General features: G+C 40.2%; 1 protein-coding gene across 1 annotated transcript in view; it reads right to left on the bottom strand.

Annotated features, from left to right (window-relative positions):
- Positions 1–24827, bottom strand: part of LOC135474971 (C-Maf-inducing protein-like) — a 67223-nt gene that overhangs the window by 7273 nt on the left and 35123 nt on the right. Inside the window, 6 exon segments of the mRNA XM_064754679.1 lie at positions 6152–6178; positions 8208–8273; positions 8959–9048; positions 15248–15349; positions 15578–15681; positions 16137–16241. Of these exon segments, the coding sequence (XP_064610749.1) occupies positions 6152–6178; positions 8208–8273; positions 8959–9048; positions 15248–15349; positions 15578–15681; positions 16137–16241 (494 nt within the window).

The following is a 24827-nucleotide window of genomic DNA, read 5'->3' as shown; positions in this document are numbered from 1 at the left end:
GAGCAAATATGCCACAACTGTGATTCAGGGTGAGACATGGTGACAGAGAAGTGGGTCAAAGTTGTTCATGGAAGAGCTTGAACAGGGCAAATATGCCACAACTGTGATTCAGGGTGAGACATGGTGACAGAGAAGTGGGTCAAAGTTGTTCATGGAAGAGCTTGAACAGGGTAAATATGCCACAACTGTGATTCAGGGTGAGACATGGTGACAGAGAAGTGGGTCAAAGTTGTTTATAGAAGAGGTTGAACAGGGCAAATATGCCACAACTGAGATTCAGGAAAAGACAAGATGACAGAGAAGTGGGCAAAAGTTGTTTATGGAAGAGCTTGAACAGGGTAAATATGCCACAACTGTGATTCAGGGTAAGACATGGTGACAGAGAAGTGGGCCAAAGTTGTTTATGGAAAAGCTTGAACAGGGTAAATATGCCACAACTGTTATTCAGGGTAAGACATGGTGACAGAGAAGTGGGCCAAAGTTGTTTATGGAAAAGTTTGAACAGGGCAAATATGCCACAACTGTGATTCAGGGTAAGACATGGTGACAGAGAAGTGGGTCAAAGTTGTTTATGGAAAAGCTTGAACAGGGTAAATATGCCACAACTGTTATTCAGGGTAAGAGATGGTGACAGAGAAGTGGGCCAAAGTTGTTTATGGAAGAGCTTGAACAGGGTAAATATCCCACAACTGTGATTCAGGGTGAGACATGGTGACAGAGAAGTGGGCCAAAGTTGTTTATGGAAAAGCTTGAACAGGGTAAATATCCCACAACTGTGATTCAGGGTGAGACATGGTGACAGAGAAGTGGGCCAAAGTTATTTATGGAAGAGCTTGAACAGGGTAAATATGCCACAACTGTGATTCAGGGTGAGACATGGTGACAGAGAAGTGGGCCAAAGTTGTTTATGGAAAAGCTTCAACAGGGTAAATATGCCACAACTGTGATTCAGGGTAAAACATGGTGACAGAGAAGTGGGCCAAAGTTGTTTATGGAAAAGCTTGAACAGGGTAAATATGCCACAACTGTTATTCAGGGTAAGACATAGTGAGAGAGAAGTGGGTCAAAGTTATTTATGGAAGAGCTTGAACAGGGTAAATATCCCACAACTGTGATTCAGGGTAAGACATGGTGACAGAGAAGTGGGCCAAAGTTGTTTATGGAAAAGCTTGAACAGGGCAAATATGCCACAACTGTGATTCAGGGTGAGACATGGTGACAGAGAAGTGGGCCAAAGTTGTTTATGGAAAAGCTTGAACAGGGTAAATATGCCACAACTGTGATTCAGGGTAAGACATGGTGACAGAGAAGTGGGCCAAAGTTGTTTATGGAAAAGCTTGAACAGGGTAAATATGCCACAACTGTGATTCAAGGTAAGACATGGTGACAGAGAAGTGGGTAAAAGTTGTTTATGGAAGAGCCTGAACAGGGTAAATATGCCACAACTGTGATTCAGGGTAAGACATGGTGACAGAGAAGTGGGCCAAAGTAGTTTATGGAAGAGCCTGAACAGGGTAAATATGCCACAACTGTGATTCAAGGTAAGACATGGTGACAGAGAAGTGGGTAAAAGTTGTTTATGGAAAAGCTTGAACAGGGTAAATATGCCACAACTGTGATTCAGGGTGAGACATGGTGACAGAGAAGTGGGCCAAAGTTGTTTATGGAAAAGCTTGAACAGGGTAAATATCCCACAACTGTGATTCAGGGTAAGACATGGTGACAGAGAAGTGGGTCAAAGTAGTTTATGGAAAAGCTTGAACAGGGTAAATATCCCACAACTGTGATTCAGGGTAAGACATGGTGACAGAGAAGTGGGTCAAAGTTGTTTATGGAAAAGCTTGAACAGGGTAAATATGCCACAACTGTGATTCAAGGTAAGACATGGTGACAGAGAAGTGGGTAAAAGTTGTTTATGGAAGAGCCTGAACAGGGTAAATATGCCACAACTGTGATTCAGGGTAAGACATGGTGACAGAGAAGTGGGCCAAAGTAGTTTATGGAAGAGCCTGAACAGGGTAAATATGCCACAACTGTGATTCAAGGTAAGACATGGTGACAGAGAAGTGGGTAAAAGTTGTTTATGGAAAAGCTTGAACAGGGTAAATATGCCACAACTGTGATTCAGGGTAAGACATGGTGACAGAGAAGTGGGTCAAAGTTGTTTATGGAAGAGCTTGGACAGGGTAAATATGCCACAACTGTGATTCAAGGTAAGACATGGTGACAGAGAAGTGGGCCAAAGTAGTTTATGGAAGAGCCTGAACAGGGTAAATATGCCACAACTGTGATTCAAGGTAAGACATGGTGACAGAGAAGTGGGTAAAAGTTGTTTATGGAAGAGGTTGAACAGGGTAAATATGCCACAACTGTGATTCAGGGTGAGACATGGTGACAGAGAAGTGGGCCAAAGTTATTTATGGAAGAGCTTGAACAGGGCAAATATGCCACAACTGTTATTCAGGGTAAGACATGGTGACAGAGAAGTGGGTCAAAGTTGTTTATGGAAAAGCTTGAACAGGGTAAATATCCCACAGCTGTGATTCAGGGTAAAACATGGTGACAGAGAAGTGGGCCAAAGTTGTTTATGGAAAAGCTTGAACAGGGTAAATATCCCACAACTGTGATTCAGGGTGAGACATGGTGACAGAGAAGTGGGTCAAAGTTGTTTATGGAAAAGCTTCAACAGGGTAAATATGCCACAACTGTGATTCAGGGTAAGACATGGTGACAGAGAAGTGGGCCAAAGTTGTTTATGGAAAAGTTTGAACAGGGTAAATATGCCACAACTGTGATTCAGGGTGAGACATGGTGACAGAGAAGTGGGCCAAAGTTGTTTATGGAAAAGCTTGAACAGGGTAAATATGCCACAACTGTGATTCAGGGTAAGACATGGTGACAGAGAAGTGGGCCAAAGTTGTTTATGGAAAAGCTTGAACAGGGTAAATATCCCACAACTGTGATTCAGGGTGAGACATGGTGACAGAGAAGTGGGTCAAAGTTGTTTATGGAAAAGCTTGAACAGGGTAAATATGCCACAACTGTGATTCAGGGTAAGACATGGTGACAGAGAAGTGGGCCAAAGTTGTTTATGGAAGAGCTTCAACAGGGTAAATATGCCACAACTGTTATTCAGGGTAAGACATAGTGAGAGAGAAGTGGGTCAAAGTAGTTTATGGAAAAGCTTGAACAGGGTAAATATGCCACAACTGTGATTCAGGGTAAGACATGGTGACAGAGAAGTGGGCCAAAGTTGTTTATGGAAAAGCTTGAACAGGGTAAATATCCCACAACTGTGATTCAGGGTGAGACATGGTGACAGAGAAGTGGGCCAAAGTTGTTTATGGAAAAGCTTGAACAGGGTAAATATCCCACAACTGTGATTCAGGGTAAGACATGGTGACAGAGAAGTGGGCCAAAGTTGTTTATGGAAAAGTTTGAACAGGGTAAATATGCCACAACTGTGATTCAGGGTAAGACATGGTGACAGAGAAGTGGGCCAAAGTTGTTTATGGAAAAGCTTGAACAGGGTAAATATCCCACAACTGTGATTCAGGGTGAGACATGGTGACAGAGAAGTGGGCCAAAGTTGTTTATGGAAAAGCTTGAACAGGGTAAATATGCCACAACTGTGATTCAGGGTAAGACATGGTGACAGAGAAGTGGGCCAAAGTTGTTTATGGAAAAGCTTGAACAGGGTAAATATGCCACAACTGTGATTCAGGGTAAAACATGGTGACAGAGAAGTGGGCCAAAGTTGTTTATGGAAAAGCTTGAACAGGGTAAATATGCCACAACTGTGATTCAGGGTAAGACATGGTGACAGAGAAGTGGGCCAAAGTTGTTTATGGAAGAGCTTCAACAGGGTAAATATGCCACAACTGTTATTCAGGGTAAGACATAGTGAGAGAGAAGTGGGTCAAAGTAGTTTATGGAAAAGCTTGAACAGGGTAAATATGCCACAACTGTGATTCAGGGTAAAACATGGTGACAGAGAAGTGGGTCAAAGTTGTTTATGGAAAAGCTTGAACAGGGTAAATATGCCACAACTGTGATTCAGGGTAAGACATGGTGACAGAGAAGTGGGTCAAAGTTGTTTATGGAAAAGCTTGAACAGGGTAAATATGCCACAACTGTGATTCAGGGTGAGACATGGTGACAGAGAAGTGGGCCAAAGTTGTTTATGGAAAAGCTTGAACAGGGTAAATATGCCACAACTGTGATTCAAGGTAAGACATGGTGACAGAGAAGTGGGTAAAAGTTGTTTATGGAAAAGCTTGAACAGGGTAAATATGCCACAACTGTGATTCAAGGTAAGACATGGTGACAGAGAAGTGGGCCAAAGTTGTTTATGGAAAAGCTTGAACAGGGTAAATATGCCACAACTGTGATTCAGGGTGAGACATGGTGACAGAGAAGTGGGCCAAAGTTGTTTATGGAAGAGCTTGAACAGGGCAAATATGCCACAACTGTGATTCAGGGTGAGACATGGTGACAGAGAAGTGGGTCAAAGTTGTTTATGGAAAAGCTTGAACAGGGTAAATATGCCACAACTGTGATTCAGGGTGAGACATGGTGACAGAGAAGTGGGTCAAAGTTGTTTATGGAAAAGCTTGAACAGGGTAAATATGCCACAACTGTGATTCAAGGTAAGACATGGTGACAGAGAAGTGGGCCAAAGTTGTTTATGGAAAAGCTTGAACAGGGTAAATATGCCACAACTGTGATTCAGGGTGAGACATGGTGACAGAGAAGTGGGCCAAAGTTGTTTATGGAAAAGCTTGAACAGGGTAAATATCCCACAACTGTGATTCAGGGTGAGACATGGTGACAGAGAAGTGGGCCAAAGTTATTTATGGAAGAGCTTGAACAGAGCAAATATGCCACAACTGTGATTCAGGGTAAGACATGGTGACAGAGAAGTGGGCCGAAGTTGTTCATGGAAGAGGTTGAAGTACACAGTTTGTCAATGGGGACCCAGGGGCAAATATGCCACAACTGTGATTTGAGTAAGACATGGTGACAGAGAAGTGGGCGAAAGTTGTTTATGGAAGAGCTTGAACAGTGGCAAATATCCCACAACTGCATGGGCTTTGACTGCACTTTATTGATGTTAAACATTCCTTGTTTTCCAGCTCATTATGTTTAGAAGAAACTGACTGAAGTTCCTTACTTCACACTAGTACAAACCTTTCATTTCTTCAGAAATATTTTTTGTTTGTTCTCGCTCAAGCTTAGGTTGGAAAGCTATTTGTCATAATTTTCAGGGATTACATCACAGTTACATCAGGGGTTCATATTTTACAAACCGAAACTCAAAAATTGATTTATTTATTTAAATCAATTCGTGTTTGGTGATTGGTGTTTTTCGCCGTACTCAAGAATATTTCACTTATATGACAGCGGCCAGCCTTATGGTGGGAGGAAACCGGGCACAGCCCGGGGGAAACCCACGACCATCCGCAGGTTGCTGACAGACATTCCCACTTACGGCCGGAGAGGAAGCCAACATGAGTTGGATTTGAACTCACAGCACACGCATTGGTGAGAGTCTCCTGGGTCATTACATTGTGCTAGTGTGCTAACTAACTGAGTCATGGAGACCCCCTCAAAAATTGAGGTTTTGAACCAAATTGAGTTTAAAAATAAATTTACCAACAGATTTGGAGTCCGTATTGAGTTATATAAAACAATATATTTTCTAAACCGACCTAAATGTTATGTTGTATTGTATTATCTATGTATTTCTGATAACATCCATTTAATAACTTGAAATGTAGTACATGTAAATACCATTAATAAAGCAACTCGTTTTGAAAAAATAAGATCCTTATTTTCTCTGATTCATGACTACTGACACCTTACAAAGCTGTACTGACTACATCCTCATGTATTAGGCCACAGGGGGAAAAGAAAGCAACACAAAGCTACTATTTGGATGCAAAGCCAAAAGTACACACTCTAACTGTCATGCCTACAATGTCACCCCAGTCCAAAAAAAAGCATTTATGCTAAAATAATAAAAATAACAAAAGTGAGTTTTAAAATAATGTTATGAACGTAATATCAGTTTGTAAAATTGCAGTGTCTGAATACTTGGTAACATTTCCATGAACTGTAGACGTTACAAGAGTAAAAAGTAGCTACTTACGAAGTAAATGTTTCATGGGCAATTGCACTGAAATAAAAGAAAAATAATAAGAATGCAGTACAGAAAAGTTAATGCTAACATGACAAAGGTATTAGCGCATGTAGTTAGCTGAGTGATCAAGGCTGTCTCACATAGGACAACTACCTCTTGTCTAGCTGTGGTTACTATACATCAGCAGGTTATCGGGGCTTCTGTGGCATAGTTTGCGTGCTAGCACTGCACAATCACCCATCAGTCTCTCACCAATGAGGTCGCTGAGAGTACAGCTCATTTGGTGTGACTGGGAAGCCCTGTCGGCAACCTGAGGATGGTTGTACATTACTGTCACATGATACTTATTTAGGCATAGCTCTCCCACAAGCGGTTATTCATGATTCACGCAGACAACATCCCCCCCCCCCCTCCACCACCCACACGTGTGTCACCCAATAAGGAGTGCCATGTACTCAGTCCGCGGTTATTCATGATTTACGCAGACAATATCCCCCCCCCCAAACCACCCACACCTGTGTCACCCCAGATGGAGTGCCATGTACTCAGTCTGCGGTTATTCATGATTCACGCAGACAACATCCCCCATACACGTGTGTCAACCCATATTGAGTACCATGTACTCAGTCCGCGGTTATTATTGATTCACGCAGATAACATCCCCCGTACACGTGTGTCACCCCCATATTAAGTACCATGTACTCAGTCCGTGGTTATTCATGATTCACGCAGACAATGCCCCCCACCACCCCACACCCCACCCACATGTGTGTCACCCCCATATGGAGTGACATGTACTCAGTCCGCGGTTATTCATGATTCACGCAGACAATATACCCCCCACACGTGTGTCACCCTGTATGGAGTGCCACATACTCAGTCCACGGTTATTCTTGATTCACAGCAGATAATAACCCCCATATACGTGTGTCACCCCATATGGAGTGCCATGTATTCAGTCCGCGGTTATTCATGATTCACGCAGACAATAACTCCCATATACGTATGTCACCCCCCATTTGGAGTGCCATGTACTCAGTTCGTGGTTATTCATGATTCACGCAGACAATATCCCCCTCCCACCCCCACGTGTGTCACCCCATATGGAGTGCCATGTACTCAGTCCGCGGTTATTATTGATTCACGCGGACAAATCCCCCCTACACGTGTGTCACCCCATACTGAGTGCCATGTACTCAGTCCGCGGTTATTATTGATTCACGCAGACAATAACCCCCCATATACGTGTGTCACCCCATATGGAGTGCCATGTACTCAGTCCGCGGTTATTCATGATTCACGCTGACAATATACCCCCCAACACTCACGTGTGTCACCCCATTTGGAGTGCCATGTACTCAGTCCGCGGTTATTCATGATTCACGCAGACAATATACCCCCCACCACTCACGTGTGTCACCCCATATTGAGTGCCATGTACTCAGTCCGCGGTTATTCATGATTCACGCAGACAATATACCCTCCACCACTCACGTGTGTCACCCCATATTGAGTGCCATGTACTCAGTCCGTGGTTATTCATGATTCACGCAGACAATAACCCCCATATACGTGTGTCACCCCATATGGAGTACCATGTACTCAGTCCGCGGTTATTCATGATTCACGCAGACAATATCCCCCATACACGTGTGTCACCCCATATTGAGTACCATGTACTCAGTCTGCGGTTATTCATGATTCACGCAGACAATATACCCCCACCACTCAGGTGTGTCACCCCATATTGAGTACCATGTACTCAGTCCTCCAAGAGTCTGCCACTTAAGATGTTTTCTTCATGGCCTCTCATGACAATAATCATGATAATCAAAGCTAAAGTTGAGTGCGCATAGAGGACATCTACTGAACATTCGGCCATGAGTAACTTTGTGCTCAGCACCAACATGTAGCACCTACACGTGTTGGATAAGGTGCATGTATAAATTCATATTTATGCTAATGTATATCCTATGTGTGCAACTTTCTCGCAACACAACTTCACGCACTACATGTACATATACATGTGTGTTCTGTCACATGACAAGTGTCCTGTCATACTTACTCATCAGGGAATGGGATAGGTTGAAGAAGGCTGCCCAGAACATAGCGCCAGTCATCAAACACAGCCCTGGAAAATAAAATTACCCTTTGTCAGTGTTGTTGTAGCGATGTACATGCACTTACACATTGCAGTATGTATGTACAGGTCATCTCACTGCCTAATTAAGAGCCATGCCTGCTACATGCAGGATAATACTCACATCTTTCTCTATTCTCATACCAAACTGGATACAAATAAGAAACAGATTTGAACTCAGACGCTGACAAATTTATTGTTCTGGTTTACACGAACACTTCACTACAAATATAATGAGGTTCAGGTTTTCAGTTGGGCAAAGCTGTTAGTCTGAATGTTCTCCATGCTAGCAAACTAGAGGAGGTTTGTCAGCATGAGTTCTCGGACTGAACCAGATACTGACCTCACTGAAACCTAGTATCCCACAAGAATATGAAACCCATCAATGTGACGCTCATTATGGCTTGTACCACATATTTACTCAAAAGTATTCCCTAGGAGAACATTGACAAATCACTCAGCAGAGTGCCAGGGATAGAGAAAGGGCTCAGCAGTCAAGTATTTCTGTGTTCTCGTGGTCATAACAACTGATGTTAGTTACCCCTTAAGTCTGCAGCTTTGTAAATCATCATGATAGTGGGGGTTCGAGTGAAAATTCTTTGGCACATACATCAGTGAAGGGAGATCTTCGTGCAGACAGAAATAACAATGGAAATAAAGAAAAGAGTAACCTTACATTGATTCTAACATGGAGATATAACACAGCAACCGTTCTTCCCACATAGGCTCATCTGTTGACACCTCATTAATAATTCCCTGCAGTACGCTGCAAGAGTCAAACAGAAAATAACATGAATTAATGCATGCATTTGATCACTGTAGCACTGGCATATCTTACAGGAATATCTTACTTAACAGGATGATCTCACTTAAATTAAGTGACATGACTAAGACAGGGGTGCAATTCAAAATAGAACACTTTACCTTTAATAAACTCAATACTATACAGCAGCTACATGTATTACCAAGCAGTCTACAAAAAGTTGCAACAGGCTCACCACTAGCTTACATCTACCACACCTGTAGTAGGCCCGTACAATCCAGCATGCCTTCCTGTGTTAAGGGCATGGCACAGAGTTGCTGTGGTGGCCTGTGACAAGCATAACTCTGTACATCAAGTCTGCTACCATTCTACAGGCTCAACACTAGCTTACATCTACCACACCTGTAGCAGGCCTGTACAATCCAGCATGCCTTCCTGTGTTAAGGGCATGGTACAGAGTTGCTGTGGTGGCCGGTGACAAGCATAACTATGTACATCAAGTCTGCTACCATTCTACAGGCTCACCACTAGCTTACATCTATCACACCTGTAGCAGGCCTGTACAATTCAGCATGCCTTCCTGTGTTAAGGGCATGACACAGAGTTGCTGTGCTGGCCTGTGACAAGCATAACTCTGCACATCAAGTCTGCTACCATTCTACAGGCTCACCACTAGCTTACATCTATCGCACCTGTAGCAGGCCTGTACAATTCAGCATGCCTACCTGTGTTAAGGGCATGACACAGAGTTGCTGTGCTGGCCTGTGACAAGCATAACTCTGTACATCAAGTCTGCTACCATTCTACAGGCTTACCACTAGCCTACATCTACCACACCTGTAGCAGGCTTGTACCATTCAGCATGCCTTCCTGTGTTAAGGGCTTGGTACAGAGATGCTGTGCTTGCCTGTGACAAGCATAACTCTGTACATCAAATCCACTACCATTCTACAGGCTCACCACTAGCTTACATCTACCACACATGTAGCAGGCTTGTACCATTCAGCAAGCCTTCCAGTGTTAAGAGCATACAGAGTTGCTGTGGTGGCCTGTGACAAGCATAACTCTGTACATCAAGTCTGCTACCATTCTACAGGCTCAACACTAGCTTACATCTATCGCACCTGTAGCAGGCCTGTACAATTCAGCATGCCTACCTGTGTTAAGGGCATGACACAGAGTTGCTGTGCTGGCCTGTGACAAGCATAACTCTGTACATCAAGTCTGCTACCATTCTACAGGCTTACCACTAGCCTACATCTACCACACCTGTAGCAGGCTTGTACCATTCAGCATGCCTTCCTGTGTTAAGGGCTTGGTACAGAGATGCTGTGCTTGCCTGTGACAAGCATAACTCTGTACATCAAATCCACTACCATTCTACAGGCTCACCACTAGCTTACATCTACCACACATGTAGCAGGCTTGTACCATTCAGCAAGCCTTCCAGTGTTAAGAGCATACAGAGTTGCTGTGGTGGCCTGTGACAAGCATAACTCTGTACATCAAGTCTGCTACCATTCTACAGGCTCAACACTAGCTTACATCTATCACACCTGTAGCAGCCCTGCACAATCCAGCATGCCTTCCTGTGTTAAGGGCATGGTACAGAGTTGCTGTGCTGGCCTGTGACAAGCATTACTCTGTACATCAAGTCTGCTACCATTCTACAGGCTCACCACTAGCTTACATCTACCACACCTGTAGCAGGCTTGTACCATTCAGCAAGCCTTCCAGTGTTAAGCGCATACAGAGTTGCTGTGGTGGCCTGTGACAAGCATAATTCTATACACCAAGTCTGCTAGCACTCTACAGGCTCACCCCTGGCAGGCCACTGGAATGCCTCTACAGATTATTTAGCCTGGTTTGTAGTGCAACACAAAGATATTATCAGGCTGGCAGGAATGGGGATAAATAAGAAACATGCATAAATGTTTGGCAATGTAGGACCTGGCCATTTCTGACTGACATCTCTCTCTTACTGAGAAATGGTTCATAAGGACAAAAAAAAAATCAGATTACTTGTATGTTACTTTAGTTTTAAAAGTGCAGTGTGCTGTGTGGACAGCTGTGTTTACTCTTCACAGCCTCAAATCCGACCATAGACATCTGACCACGCTGACAACAGCAGCATCTCAAACTGCTGGTCACCATAGCAATGAGACTGGACAAATGGCCAGGTGAGCTGTCCAGGTGAAACATGGTAGATTAGACAGCTCTGTCTGAAGTCAGGAACAGGTCTCATGTACATGTACTTCAGTACAATGTTTATAGTGAACACTACATTACGCCTGTAATTTATATCAAAACCTATCCTTTAGCATGTCCACACAACAACAACATACTATCTTCCATATAACCTTCATCATTTCAGCATAATTTTTTTGGATACCCCTGGTTCCACAAACACTTTTCTCATGACCTTTTCACATAGCAGATTTACAAAATTCATGAAAAGATACACTAAATTGAAAATTATGATTTTAGAGGTAATGATAAAAATTATACCAACAAAGTTGAAAAAAAAAATTCATTTTCAAGTTTTTTTTTTACTTTTTATCCCTTAATACCCACCCCCCACCCCCCACCCCCCCACACACACATTTTATGCATTATTTCCATCAACGAATTTACCAGCTAATGCCATCCCTCCATTTTCATGCCTAGAGAAGAAAGCCGCAAAGCTTTCTTGTTAGGACACATCCTAAACGGAATATTAAGAAATCAATAATTAACCTGACAAAAATGTTCAAATCAATTATGTGTTGGAATTTATGAACTACAGTAAATGACCTAAAAATCTTGTCCAAAGAAGTGCATTTTTAAAGGCAAATAAATGTCATAAAATATTACTTTAGCTATTGAAACTTACATTTTCCCCAGTAGGGTATCACCTTCCAAGCAAAACCTCAAAATACCTTTATCAAAAAACTCCTGACAACTCTGACAACTCTAAGAATCAGGAAAAATGTGCAATTTGGTCATGGGCCAAATTTTAAGTCATTTACCATATAGTTCATAAATTCCATCATTGCATAAATTTAATCATTTGTCAATTCATTCAATGATTTTAAACAACACGAGAACTATTTTTAAACACAGCACCTCAGTTGGCTAAAAGTCAATTAAGTTTTAATAATTAAGGTATATTCTATACCAGGTTGGGTCATGCCGAATACTTTAAAAATGCTGCTTGTTGCAACAACTAAGTAAGAAAACAGGATTGGTTGTCCCATTGTCAGTGTAAATGGCTGATTGGGGTGTCATGTCTGGTGTCTTCAGCATGATACTGCAACGGTGGCAGCACCTTGGCAGCATGGACTCGACTTGCCACAAGAAGATACAGTAGGGGAGACCAGAGGTAAGCTGAGCCAAAGGGTAAGATGAGCCACCCATTTAAAGACTTTAAGCATAATTCTAAAACTAAACTGAAATTGATTCAAGTTTTCTGTGTGTTTTCAAAACTCTTGTGAAATATACGCACAAGTGTTTAATATTTGGTGTTTCAGTTTGAAATTTAGTGAATTTCTTGAAATTAGCATTTAGTCATCAATATCAGTAGGCCTTTCTGGGTCAGTTACATGGACCTTATTGTTTTCAGGCAGTACACAATTTATATGGCAGGAGGCAAGGCATTCAGCCTACTATAGGAGTCAACTAGACGATGGAATCAGAATAAAGATAAAAGTTGTGAAGTGTTGTGGTAGTCCAGACATCATTGTACTGAGTTTGTGTACAAAACTGAGGCGGTGGTCTTTGACATGCAAATTGTGAACTGCATGCAGAAATCAACGAACAATTCCAATGCTGTGAATGGCTGAGAAAATGTTGAGCTATGGTAGTAAAAAAATTTCACTGTGGGGTGTTCGAGTACCAACTCGCTGGAGTGGTCTTTGATATGCAAATCGCTTCCCATGACTGGCTTGTACTAAGGGTGGCCACTGCAGTCCTCTGATTGGCTGAGCAAATACTCAGCTGACAACAGTCCCTGTTTGCATAGGAAGGCACATGCATCGGCCAGTGTCATAGGCACCTAGTACTAATACAGATGTGGAAAACTTTCTATAGATATTGTGTACACCAGATAAACTGGTACACACCAAGGTAAATTCTTACACTCTACAAATCTGGTAAAGTAGATAGAGAGACAAAAAACTTATCTAGATAAGTGAATGCATAAGAAACTAAACCAAAGCCTAGTAGATATCCGTGTTTAATGAACTCAATCTGAATATGTGCATGTCCACAAAACACGAAAATGAAAAAATTACCAGAAGAACCCAATAGCCTTCTTGCTATCTTACATGTAGGCAGGCATGTGCATAAAAATTGTCACCCTGCATGAAACTTTTCTTGACTACAAAAATGGTAAATTTGGCCAAGTCCATCAATCTCAAAAGCAATAAAGTCACAGAAACCTTGAATACAAGAAATTGTTGCTCTGCATGGAGGCTTAATTTCTACAGAACGTGTTTACTACAGAAAACCAACTGAAGTTTATATAACTCATAAATTTTGAATTGAAAGTCTATCAATTAAAATCATTAAGAAACACTCACAAAGCATATAATACTAGAACCAATAAAACAGTCCAACCTTCCATCAGTAGGCCCTTTGAACATGTACATGTACACAGCTGAAAAGAAATATATAAAAAAAAAAACACGAACAAAACCTAAGTTTCTATCGCTGTACATTGGAGATCCATGTATACAGGAGCTGAAGAAAAAAGCCTAACCTTCAAGCCATGTGTGATAGCCCAATATTCAAGAGCCACATGTTAAAAAAAAAAAAGCTTAACTTGCCATCCCAGAAAGTGCATTTACACACCTTCAATACATCCACGATAGCCCAATATACAAGAAGCTTAATCTTCCATCCAAGTATGTGCATTTACACACCATACCTTAGACTAGACAGCTAAACAAAAAAGCTTAACGTTCAATCCATGAATGGGAGCCCATTATACACGTACAGTAGCTAAAAGAAAAAAGCTTAACCTTCGACTCATGTGTGTGAGCCCATTATACAGGAATTAAAAACAAAAAGCTTAACCGGATACCGGCACTGACGACAACAGACACTTCCCACACTTCTGTCACTCGACTAAAGGGAAATTACTTCCAACCCTGAGGTAGATAGCGCTTATATATCACTCTGATGCAATAAGCGTCAGATAAGCAAAAGGAAATGGTGCTTGTGAATGTGTATTCTTTCTGAGGTAACTGAGCAAATCAACATGATTTTCTTTGTCAACAGGAAATCTGTTTCATTAATGACAACATTGTTCAAAATCTCCGCGAGCCCTCTACTCTTGAGGGATCTGCCCAAAGATCTACTCTGCTCAAATTCCTGACTTACAAAACCACAATATAAACTAGGCATGTTTATCTGCATGTGCATTATCCAATCTTTGTTAAACTTGTGCTTAGAAATCTGACTTTCCGTTTTTAAGGTATTCAGTTTTTAATTATTGCTTATCTGTCACTTTGACCTTCACTGAAAACTTTGCATTACAATGCCAGTCTAGTCTGACATGGAAAGAACCAAACATTAATACTTGCACTATACAAGGCATTGCTTATGGAATTTACAACTTCTTGGTTTATTGTCACAAAGTTTCGATGTAGATACTAGCATCATTATCAAGTGAATGATCTCATAACATAAAAATCTGCATCGAAACATCGTGACAATAAACCAAGAAGTTGTAAATTCATAAGCAATGCCTTGTCTAGTGTACTTCCTTGCCAACTTCTAAATGTCACTAAAACAAAATAAATACTTGCAGTTTAGCTATGCTGAAATACAACAGCTGATTTAATATAGATACAGGATACTTACCTTTTTTATGTGGCGGCTCAATATATTCACGGGGTAATTTGATCCACAAAGCCAACATTTTTTTATTTTGCATCCACATGTAATACAAAAACTATTCAAGTTAACCTTAACAAATAATGCCCTATGCATGCACTGATAAATGTCACTTAAATCAGCACAGTTCATATTCGATCAAATGGAACACTGTGTATTTGATTACATTTTGTAAAGGGTGGCTCATCCTACCCCAGTCTCTCCTACACACACCTAATGACTTCTTGTCGTCACATGACTGAAAATGTTTTCAGTATGCCGTTAAACCCCAAGCATTCATTCATATTACTCTACAGGCACAATATGTATAAACTGATGTACTTACTTTTTTCTCTCCTCATAGCAGGAATAAATGGCTGCTAGGCAGACAGCCACAAGATTGGGTAAGACACGGGGATGAGGACAAACACTGGCGGGACCATGCATACTGAAATATCAACATGTCCTCCATATAAGCTGCATGAACTCACTTCTGTTTTCATGTCTGTCCTGTTCCATTACGACTCTGCTTTAAAAAAGTGCACGTGTTACATGCTTTCTTGAAGTTTAATTTTGCTTTCAGACGATAATTTTTTTCTTTTGGTTATTTTACACAACACTGTAAAAATAACAAAATTAAAAAAAAACAACAAAAATAAATGATCCAATTACTCACCTTTTAACAAAGTTCTGTACGACTCTGGCTCTATCATTCTGGGAATTTAAGGCTTGAATGTAATCTTGTACAAATGTTCTCATGTGAGGGTATTTACCAAAGTCCTGGTCAGGAGAAAACAAAACATAATCTCCTACATGTATTAATGTATATATCTGTGACAATTTAAAGGCTCAGGCTTTGTGCTGTCATCAATCAAAAGTTGTAAATATTTTAAACCATGGTTCCATACTTAATATATGGGACTGTATAATGTACACAAACTCAGATTTTCTGAGATTATTGATATCCATATCTTAGCTACATGTACATATTACCACATTACATCTCAGAACACAATTTATAAACTTAGTTATTAGGTTCCAAAAACAATTTAGCAGCACTATAAGAAAAAAATACTACCATCTACCACAGCTTTACAAAATTAACGCATGGTTATATAAGCTACATACATATACATGTAGTATTAATTTCATATACAATGAAGGCCCCATAAATGTAGGAAGCTGAAAGTACTAAGTACATGTGCCCACACACACACTGTACTGATAAAACTTACCATATTATGCTTCAAGATTCTTTGCACTACTGGTGTAAATAATTCTATGACTAATGTTGATCTTGGGCTGTTTTTGCAATGCTGGAAATAGAAAACACACGCACACTTGTACACAACATGTGGATATATTGTAATTTTGCAATTACACCATGCAAACTTGTTTTAGTCAACAAATGTGAGCCACCTGTTATTATAATTAAATGAATGAGTGAATGATTATGGTGTAACTCCACTTCGGGAATATCTCAGCCCTGTATATCGTGGCGAGCACATGCATGTTTATACCAGGAGACAGTGAATGGCTTTTGATGTGATGGAAACCTTCAAAATAAACAACAAAGACCAACATGGTTAAAAGCACAGAAAAACAACCAAACCTCGCTAGATCTCAAAAACCACAAGATTCAAAACAGATTTTTATAAACACATGTACATGATGTACATGTGCCTGTGTATGATAACTACTCACTGAAGTAGTGAGGTTCCACAGACAACATTACAACATATTAAACTACAGTAGACCATTCACCAGAAAATGATCCCAGAGTAGATTCAGTTTCAAGTGACCCTCGAGTTGGCTCACCAGCAACTGACTGCACAGTGGGATCACCAGTAATTGATCCCAGAGTGAGTTCACCAGCTAGTGATCCCGACTTGGCTCACCAGCAACTGACCACAGAGTGGATTCACTAGCAAGTCACAGCTGGGTGGGTTCACCAGCGACTGACCACAGAGTGGGTTCACCAGCGACTGACCCCAGAGTGGGTTCACTATCAACTGACCCCAGAGTAGATTCACCAGCAAATGACCACCAAGTAGGTTCAAAAGCAACTGACCTCGGAGTGGGTTCGCCAGCAACTGACCCCAGAGTGGGTTCGCCAGCAAATGACCCCAGTGTGGGTTCACCAGCAACTGACCTCAGAGTGGATTCACCAGCAACTGACCAGGAAGTGGATTCACTAGCAACTGACCCTAGAGTGTGTTCACAAGCAACTGACCCAGAGTGGGTTCACAAGCAACTGACCCCCAAGTGGATTCACCAGCAAATGACCACAGAGTGGATTCACTAGCAACTGAGCCTAGAGTGTGTTCACAAGCAACTGACCCCAGAGTAGGTTCACAAGCAACTGACCACTGGGTGGATTCACTAGCAACTGACCCTACAGTGGGTTCACCAGAGACTGACCATGGACTATGGAGTGGATACACCAGCAACTGACCCTACAGTGGGTTCAACAGGAACTGACCATAGAGTGAACAACAGCAACTGACTACGGAATGGATACACCAGCAACTGACCCTACAGTGGGTTCACCAGGAACTGACCACAGAGTGAACAACAGCAACTGACCCTACAGTGGGCTCACCAGGAACTGAACACAGAGTGGGTACACCACCAACATGTGACAAATTTCTTTCTAAAGACAATTAAATTGCACAACTTTGCAAACCGAGTCAAAACTGACAAAATCCCTTCATGCAGGAGGGTAGCAATTATAAGCAAAGGCTACAATCTTGATCTTCGTGTCTTAAAATTAATTAAATAAAACTAAGGCTTTCAATCCCTTTGTGCAAGTGGCCCTGAGCTCTAGTATAGGGAACCCTATACTCAAGTAAAAAGACATCTATGCACTGTGAGTTCCAGACAATTAACACAGAACAGAGATGAATACAACTTGTTTCATTTTCAATAAACCTTTATTTAAACAGCATTCAAACTTGTTCTCAGTTTTTGTTGTTTTGCAGGTGCCGTACATGACTATACAGCCTGGCTGTGACTGGTCATACCACCAATAAAATCAGAAAGCATTTTGCTCCTGTACATGACATGTGTTACAGGCAAAGTGGACCAATCACTGACAAGCAGGGCATTCTCAGATGTGCACATGATTACAGATCAGACACACATTACCAAGTGAACTCTGGAGAAACAGTCACCCATTTCCCAAGACTGGACTAGGTTCAAATTTATCAACTTCGGATACAAGATGCAACTAGGTCAGACAAACTACAGCCAGACTGATACAAATTAAATTGGACGTTGCATTTTTTGTTGCCAAATCTGCAATCTGTATAGCTGTTAACAGCATTATTCCCAGGGTAGAGGCAAAACCCAACAACCTTAGAAGTGCCTTGCTCAGCTTAGTGTAGAAAAAATCAATAGACCACATTAAGGAAGACAAGAGAGCAGGGCTGATACAACAGAGAGAATCCCCGATGACATACAATCCCATAATCCATTTCCCTGATAGTATCTACATGTACTGTGTCGCTTATTGCCGTTTACATTTTCCAGTAATTTGAACCACTTGTGAACTGCATCAATAGATCAGGGGCATTTGTTTGACTGCGATGCTGAGCTTTGTACTATGAGTCAGGTTTGTTTACAAGAACAAAAATCCATAACCGGCTTATGGGAACTATACTGTAGGAAAAGGGTCAAATTTCCAAACTGCAATGCACCTTTTTACTGCAATGCACCGTTTTACATCAAGCTACATTTACAAGTGCATGCTACTTACGAGATCACTGAATAATGAGTTTAAACCAGATTCCTCGTATCCTGCGATTATTATGTGAAAGCAATGACAGGCTAAAGCATCTGTCCTTGTCCTAACAAGGAGATCTAGGGACTCCTTACCAATGCCCCTAGATACCCATAAAACCCACTAAGGACACTGAACCAGGCCATAATTACATTTTAGAAATTCAATGATAATCTTTTAAGGTTACATTGCTCTTGGGTGTGGAAATTTTGCAATCTGGTCCAAGGATAATGGTGACCTTAGGCTTAAAAACGGCATTAGCTACTTCCTAAAAGGCTTCTCACACATTACATGTACACCAGTATTTCTAGGAATGTCCGATTAAGTATGACAGGAAGCAGAAAACAGGTTCGTCAATAGGCTGAGCCATAACAGCTATGCTTCTACAGGTATGTGTATGACCTGCAAGACTGTTTGGGGTGGTTACAATACTAGCTATGTATACATGTATGAGAGTTGTTCATTACTGGTTTCCAGTTTGTTTAATGTGAACATAATGCTTCATAACATTATTTTCCTGGTTCTGCTCATTCAGGAAGGAATGAATTCACACTGATTCCAGTAATCATCCACAACCAGTCGTGACCATTACCCTATCTGGCATGTATTTAAATGTATGATTATTCACTGTGCATTATTTGTACATGGTTTAACCTTCTGTTTACATCCTAATTTATTTTACCTTTTCAAACTGCAATTTGGAAGATACATGTAAATCAATCATAATTTACAACTTACTTTAATATACTGTGCATGAAAACATTAAATTTTAATTGTTCTAGAAAAGGTGCGCAAAAATCTTACATATACAACATATAAATGTGATAATGCATTTTTATTATAAAGGAAAGAAGGGTGAGATTCTAAGTTCAAAAATAAAAAACATATTCAAAGATCTCGGACTTAAACAAAATATTTGCATGCATGAATATAATGATAGTTTCTCATATGGCAACTAAATGGTTTCATCATGGTCTCTCACTGCCCAGCCGGAATTTTGACAGACCAGCAACGCTTTTAGGAAGGAAAAAACAAAAAAGCAGATAGCCAGCCTAATAACTCTGACATCTGACTCATCACAGTGGTTCTGATTCAGCCTTGAAATATGTGCTGGTTGTAAGATTGAGACCTTGCAGAAGCATATCAATGGAGGGTGGGCCGTGTCGCTATGCCTCAGGCACGATTTCCACAGGCAGCTAACGCAGTGGCTGTTGCGTCATTCCATTTGTGCCGAGTGCTTTTTTATGCAGAATCCACCCCATAAAGAAGCCAGAGCTCTAGATCTCTACACCCCCCACCCCCCACCCCCCACCCCGACGTGCCAGTGTTAAGGTCAGAATGGGCTGGAAGTTATCGATCTCTTACATTGTGAAAAATGTAAACATACAGATGTTTTCATGCCAGGAAGACTACTAAAACCAGGTTGCCCATGGTGCAAGCTAAAATCTCACATGTTCGTAAATGGTATCAGACATTTGAAATTACTTCTGCAATCTTCAGACGAAAAATACATGTGCACAGGTACATAAATCCTCAGGATTACAACAATGAAGATGAGATTGACATGTAATCTGGCCATTTATAACAGTTCAGTGGCTGCTAAGGGTTTTACATCATTCCAGGTACCTAAAACAATATATCAATTACACTTATTTAACCAGAGACTTCGTTTAACCACTAACACACGGGAAAAACCATGTAACGTAAAAGTATTCAGCAATTAATTAAACAAGCTCTACTAACCTGACGAAATTTTTTTTTTATCTTTCAAAAACCACGGTAACCAGTGATCCTGGAATTCTTAGTATGCATAACAATGTAACAGATTTTCACTTGATACATCTGTATATTTTGCAGGAGTCCTACGATTTACTTTATCACGCTACAATTCACTCACACAAAATATCATCTTGGAACAGATTCTCATTGTTCCGACTGAGCTAAGATCATGACGGCTGACTGAACAACAAACAAGTGGAATCTACAAACTATTAAAAATTTAAAAGACCAGCTAGGTTTCCTTTAGACTATATTACTACAGTCAAGGCTACCTTCATATCACTTAAGCATTTTAGACTTCAGCGACATCACAAACACCTGGCTGGCTCAGTATATAATTTAGATATAATAAATCATCAAGTTTGCATGCAAGCTGGTACCAGAGATAAATGTATATCTGGCAATTCATGGTGTATGAAATACACATGTTTATCAACAAAATGATCCGCTGAAAATGTTCTAAAGAGGCTATCTGAATTTTATTTCAATGATATTTAATGCAGTGCTCAATGACTTTTTTACTCAATTTAACAAAGATCAGGCCTATTGGTCAAGGAAAAGACAGAGGCCAAATTTAACAATTGCCCTCCCCTGTGTCTGTGTTCCCTTTCTGCAGCACAAGATTTTTAAATTCTTTGTGACAATCCAGAAGGATTGGTTATTATGGACAACCAGAGTAAGAATGGAAAGCTGTCAAAGTGCTGTCAGTGTACCCTGATTGCAAAATTCACCCTGTCAACAGCCACAATTGGTCACAATTGTTCTCTTCAGCCAATCACCATTTACATGAATGATACTATAATGGTTGGTGTGACAGTGTGAGTTGGAATTTGGAATACTGTTTGTTTTAGCTACTGTAATCATTACCAACCAACAAAATATAAAATATTTCCATATATGCATTGGTGCATATGCGAGAATCTTTGCGGGAGTCAATTCCATGACTCACTCACATCAAAATACAAGCCCTAGAAATGGAAGATGCAACTGAACCACATATGGTAAATGTAGGAATGACTAGATTTACCATACCTTGCTGAAAAATCACAGATTTCCAGGGTTGGGTGGTTGTTTTCCAGTAACGGGGCCAAGGCCACAATGATGCTTTCATGAGCACAATGGTTCATCACTCTACGTTCTGAAAACAGACAAGTAAACGTTTTCTGAAATACATGTAAATGTAATATCTAAATGTTTACACTGTAGAATTAACACAAAACATACCAGTAAATGAAGATCTGTGACACAACACAATCATTTGAGGGTTGAATGTTGAGGTGGGGGGGTTGATGTTGAAAAGCAGCTGGAGATGGAAAGCCATAGCATCTGAACACTACATGTATTATGACTATGTTAGACATATCGTGTGCACTGTAATGTACACTATCACCAACAAGTGCATGTTTTAGAAGCAGTGGTCCCATGATACTGAAATCCTGGTAAGTCAACCAGTCAATTAATAAAATATTCATTTATTTATTTTTTAGAGAGAAATATCCAAATTGCTAACGAACATTGTATACCAGGGCCCAGTTTCAACTGCACATACAATTATGCATTTCCCATATTCCAGTACATATACATGTATGTGCATGAGACTTAAGTGGAAAAATACATCCATGTATGTATCCATGTAGAACTGCTAGCCAAATGCTGGCAGTTACATGACCGTAGTGTTGTTGGAGCACTATGTGTCTTGTGTAAAACCATGCAGGATGAGAATGTCAAGTCTGGATCATTACCTCATGGAGAACCAGAGTTTACCAACATTCCTGCCGTTATTACCAACATTTGACATTCACTCATAAGGTTGATGCCACCCCCTCACTCTGAGATGCTCGAATAGGTGGAAATGTGTCAAAAAATTGAAGGCATTGAAGGTGGACAGAAAAAAAAAATAAAATCACAACAAAAAAAAAGTTGATATGAAGTTGACATGTATTGCTCTTAACAATGAGAACTACTGAAAGTAGAACTACCCCTAGGAGCGAATACTCTGGGGTGATGGTGTCTGAAATTGATGTGTGATACAAGCAAACAAGACCTGTCACCTTTCAGCTGCTCAACACCCACTAGGCTGCCATAAATGTCAGCGCCATACTGGAGTGCACATATAGCAACCCACACAGTCACATGTTTATGCTGATACTGAACAACATGGTTCAATAATGTGTGGTGATGTGTGTCGCACGAATTATTCACATCAGTGTCTCAACAAAATTTATTTGACAAATACTGACACATCTGTCTTTTTTTGATAACTGGTGTTATACAATGCACTTCTGAAGTTTTAACTTACACCTGATTAACAGCAGTGGGGAAAGCCATGCTCTGGACCAACCCAAACAACACCATCCATTCACTGACCAAAACCCCACCCAGGCACCTGACCAACTATGTCAATGTGCAACTATTATTCAGAATCATGTTACAATGTTCAGCGAACAAAGTTTGAAACAGAAACATCTTAAAATATTGATTGATTTAATTATTTACCTATTGAATAGGTGTTTATGCTTGCTCAAGAATATTTCTCTCATACGATGGCAGCCAGCATTATGGTGGGAGGATACAAAAATCAAAAAAGGAAATCAAAAATCTCTACCAGAATTCACACAGCCTGGAACAGTGTTACGAAACATGCACGTATTCAACAGAGTGGTTCAACACATGTTGTTTCCAAACCTTTTCTTCTGGTTTATCTCTAAACTATACTAAACATTCATGTATTCAACAGAGTTGTTCAACACATGTTGTTTCCAAACCTTTTCTTCTGGTTTATCTTTAAACTAAACATGCATGTATTCAACAGAGTTGTTCAACACATGTTGTTTCCAAAACTTTTCTTCTGGTTTATCTCTAAACTAAACATGCATGTATTCAACAGAGTTGTTCAACACATGTTGTTTCCAAAACCTTTCTTCTGGGTTATCTTTAAACTAAACATGCATGTATTCAACAGAGTTGTTCAACACATGTTGTTTCCAAAACTTTTCTTCTGGTTTATCTCTAAACTATACTAAACATGCATGTATTCAACAGAGTTGTTCAACACATGTTGTTTCCAAACCTTTTCTTCTGGTTTATCTTTAAACTAAACATGCATGTATTCAACAGAGTTGTTCAACACATGTTGTTTCCAAAACTTTTCTTCTGGTTTGTCTCTAAACTAAACATGCATGTATTCAACAGAGTTGTTCAACACATGTTGTTTCCAAAACTTTTCTTCTGGGTTATCTTTAAACTAATCATGCATGTATTGAATGCAGTCACTCATAAGTACATAACTAGTACATGTATTTAAAGAGCTTTATTTAAATGTTTATCATCTGAACTGAAAACAAAATCTTATCGTGACGTATGGCCCTATTAAATTGGATTTTATCCCCACTGGGGATTTTAAGCTTGGGAAGCCAGCCAGTTAATTGGTACATACAGATATTAACAGCATGACTGAACTTTCAGGTGGGTTAAGACACAGCTGTACAATGGCAATCAAGGCAATAACTCTGGGGGAAAGAGTGAGAGTGACAAAAAATTCACATAAACATCTTCATATTAAGAGGATATCTACATATCCGTGATCTTTGATAATCTTTCTAAATCTCTGCTCTGGGTTATGTTGAAGAAAATATTATCCTATGCTACATGTACATGTATGCATAACTATACCAAACAATCCAATGACCATGCATGCATGTGAAGCAACTGTGAACAATGCAGGAAGGCTCTACTGTAAGGTTGAAGACACATGAAATATATATATATATACATATATATATATATACATATATATATATATATATATATATATATATATATATATATATTCACAAATACTAACAAGAACATGAAAAACATGTGCAAAGTTGCACTGATGAAGCAGAATAATGAATGCATGGTTAATATGCTAGAAATAAAAGGAATAAGATGTGCACAGAATGCCTGCAGATAGCAATCATTCCATCCTAGATTGATTGTAGATGGAATGCATGCATTTAGAACTTAAGCAGTATACAACAGTTTGCGATAATCAGCAAAGTGTGCTCTTGGTGATTCTACTGCAGGATGGTGGCATAGCGATAGCACTCTTTCCTCTCCATTACAAGCATGTTACATGTGAACACGTAAAAGGCGTTGCATCATGATTTCAGAGATTCAAGAGGAAAATCCAAAACTCTAACATATATGTAACAGGTGTGTATAGGTAAACACACTTCCAAAGGTTGTATGACCAGTTCTTCAGCATCATCAAATGTCAATCTCCCCATTTCCAAAGGTTGTATGATCAGTTCTTCAGCATCATAAAATGTCTATCTCCCCACTTCCAAAGGTTGTATGACCAGTTCTTCAGCATCATCAAATG

The sequence above is a fragment of the Liolophura sinensis genome, chromosome 9 (assembly GCF_032854445.1).
Source record: "Liolophura sinensis isolate JHLJ2023 chromosome 9, CUHK_Ljap_v2, whole genome shotgun sequence".
NCBI classification, from domain to species: Eukaryota; Metazoa; Mollusca; class Polyplacophora; order Chitonida; family Chitonidae; genus Liolophura; species Liolophura sinensis.
The sequence above is the reverse complement of the archived record's forward strand: the minus strand, read 5'-3'. Positions and strand labels throughout refer to the sequence as shown.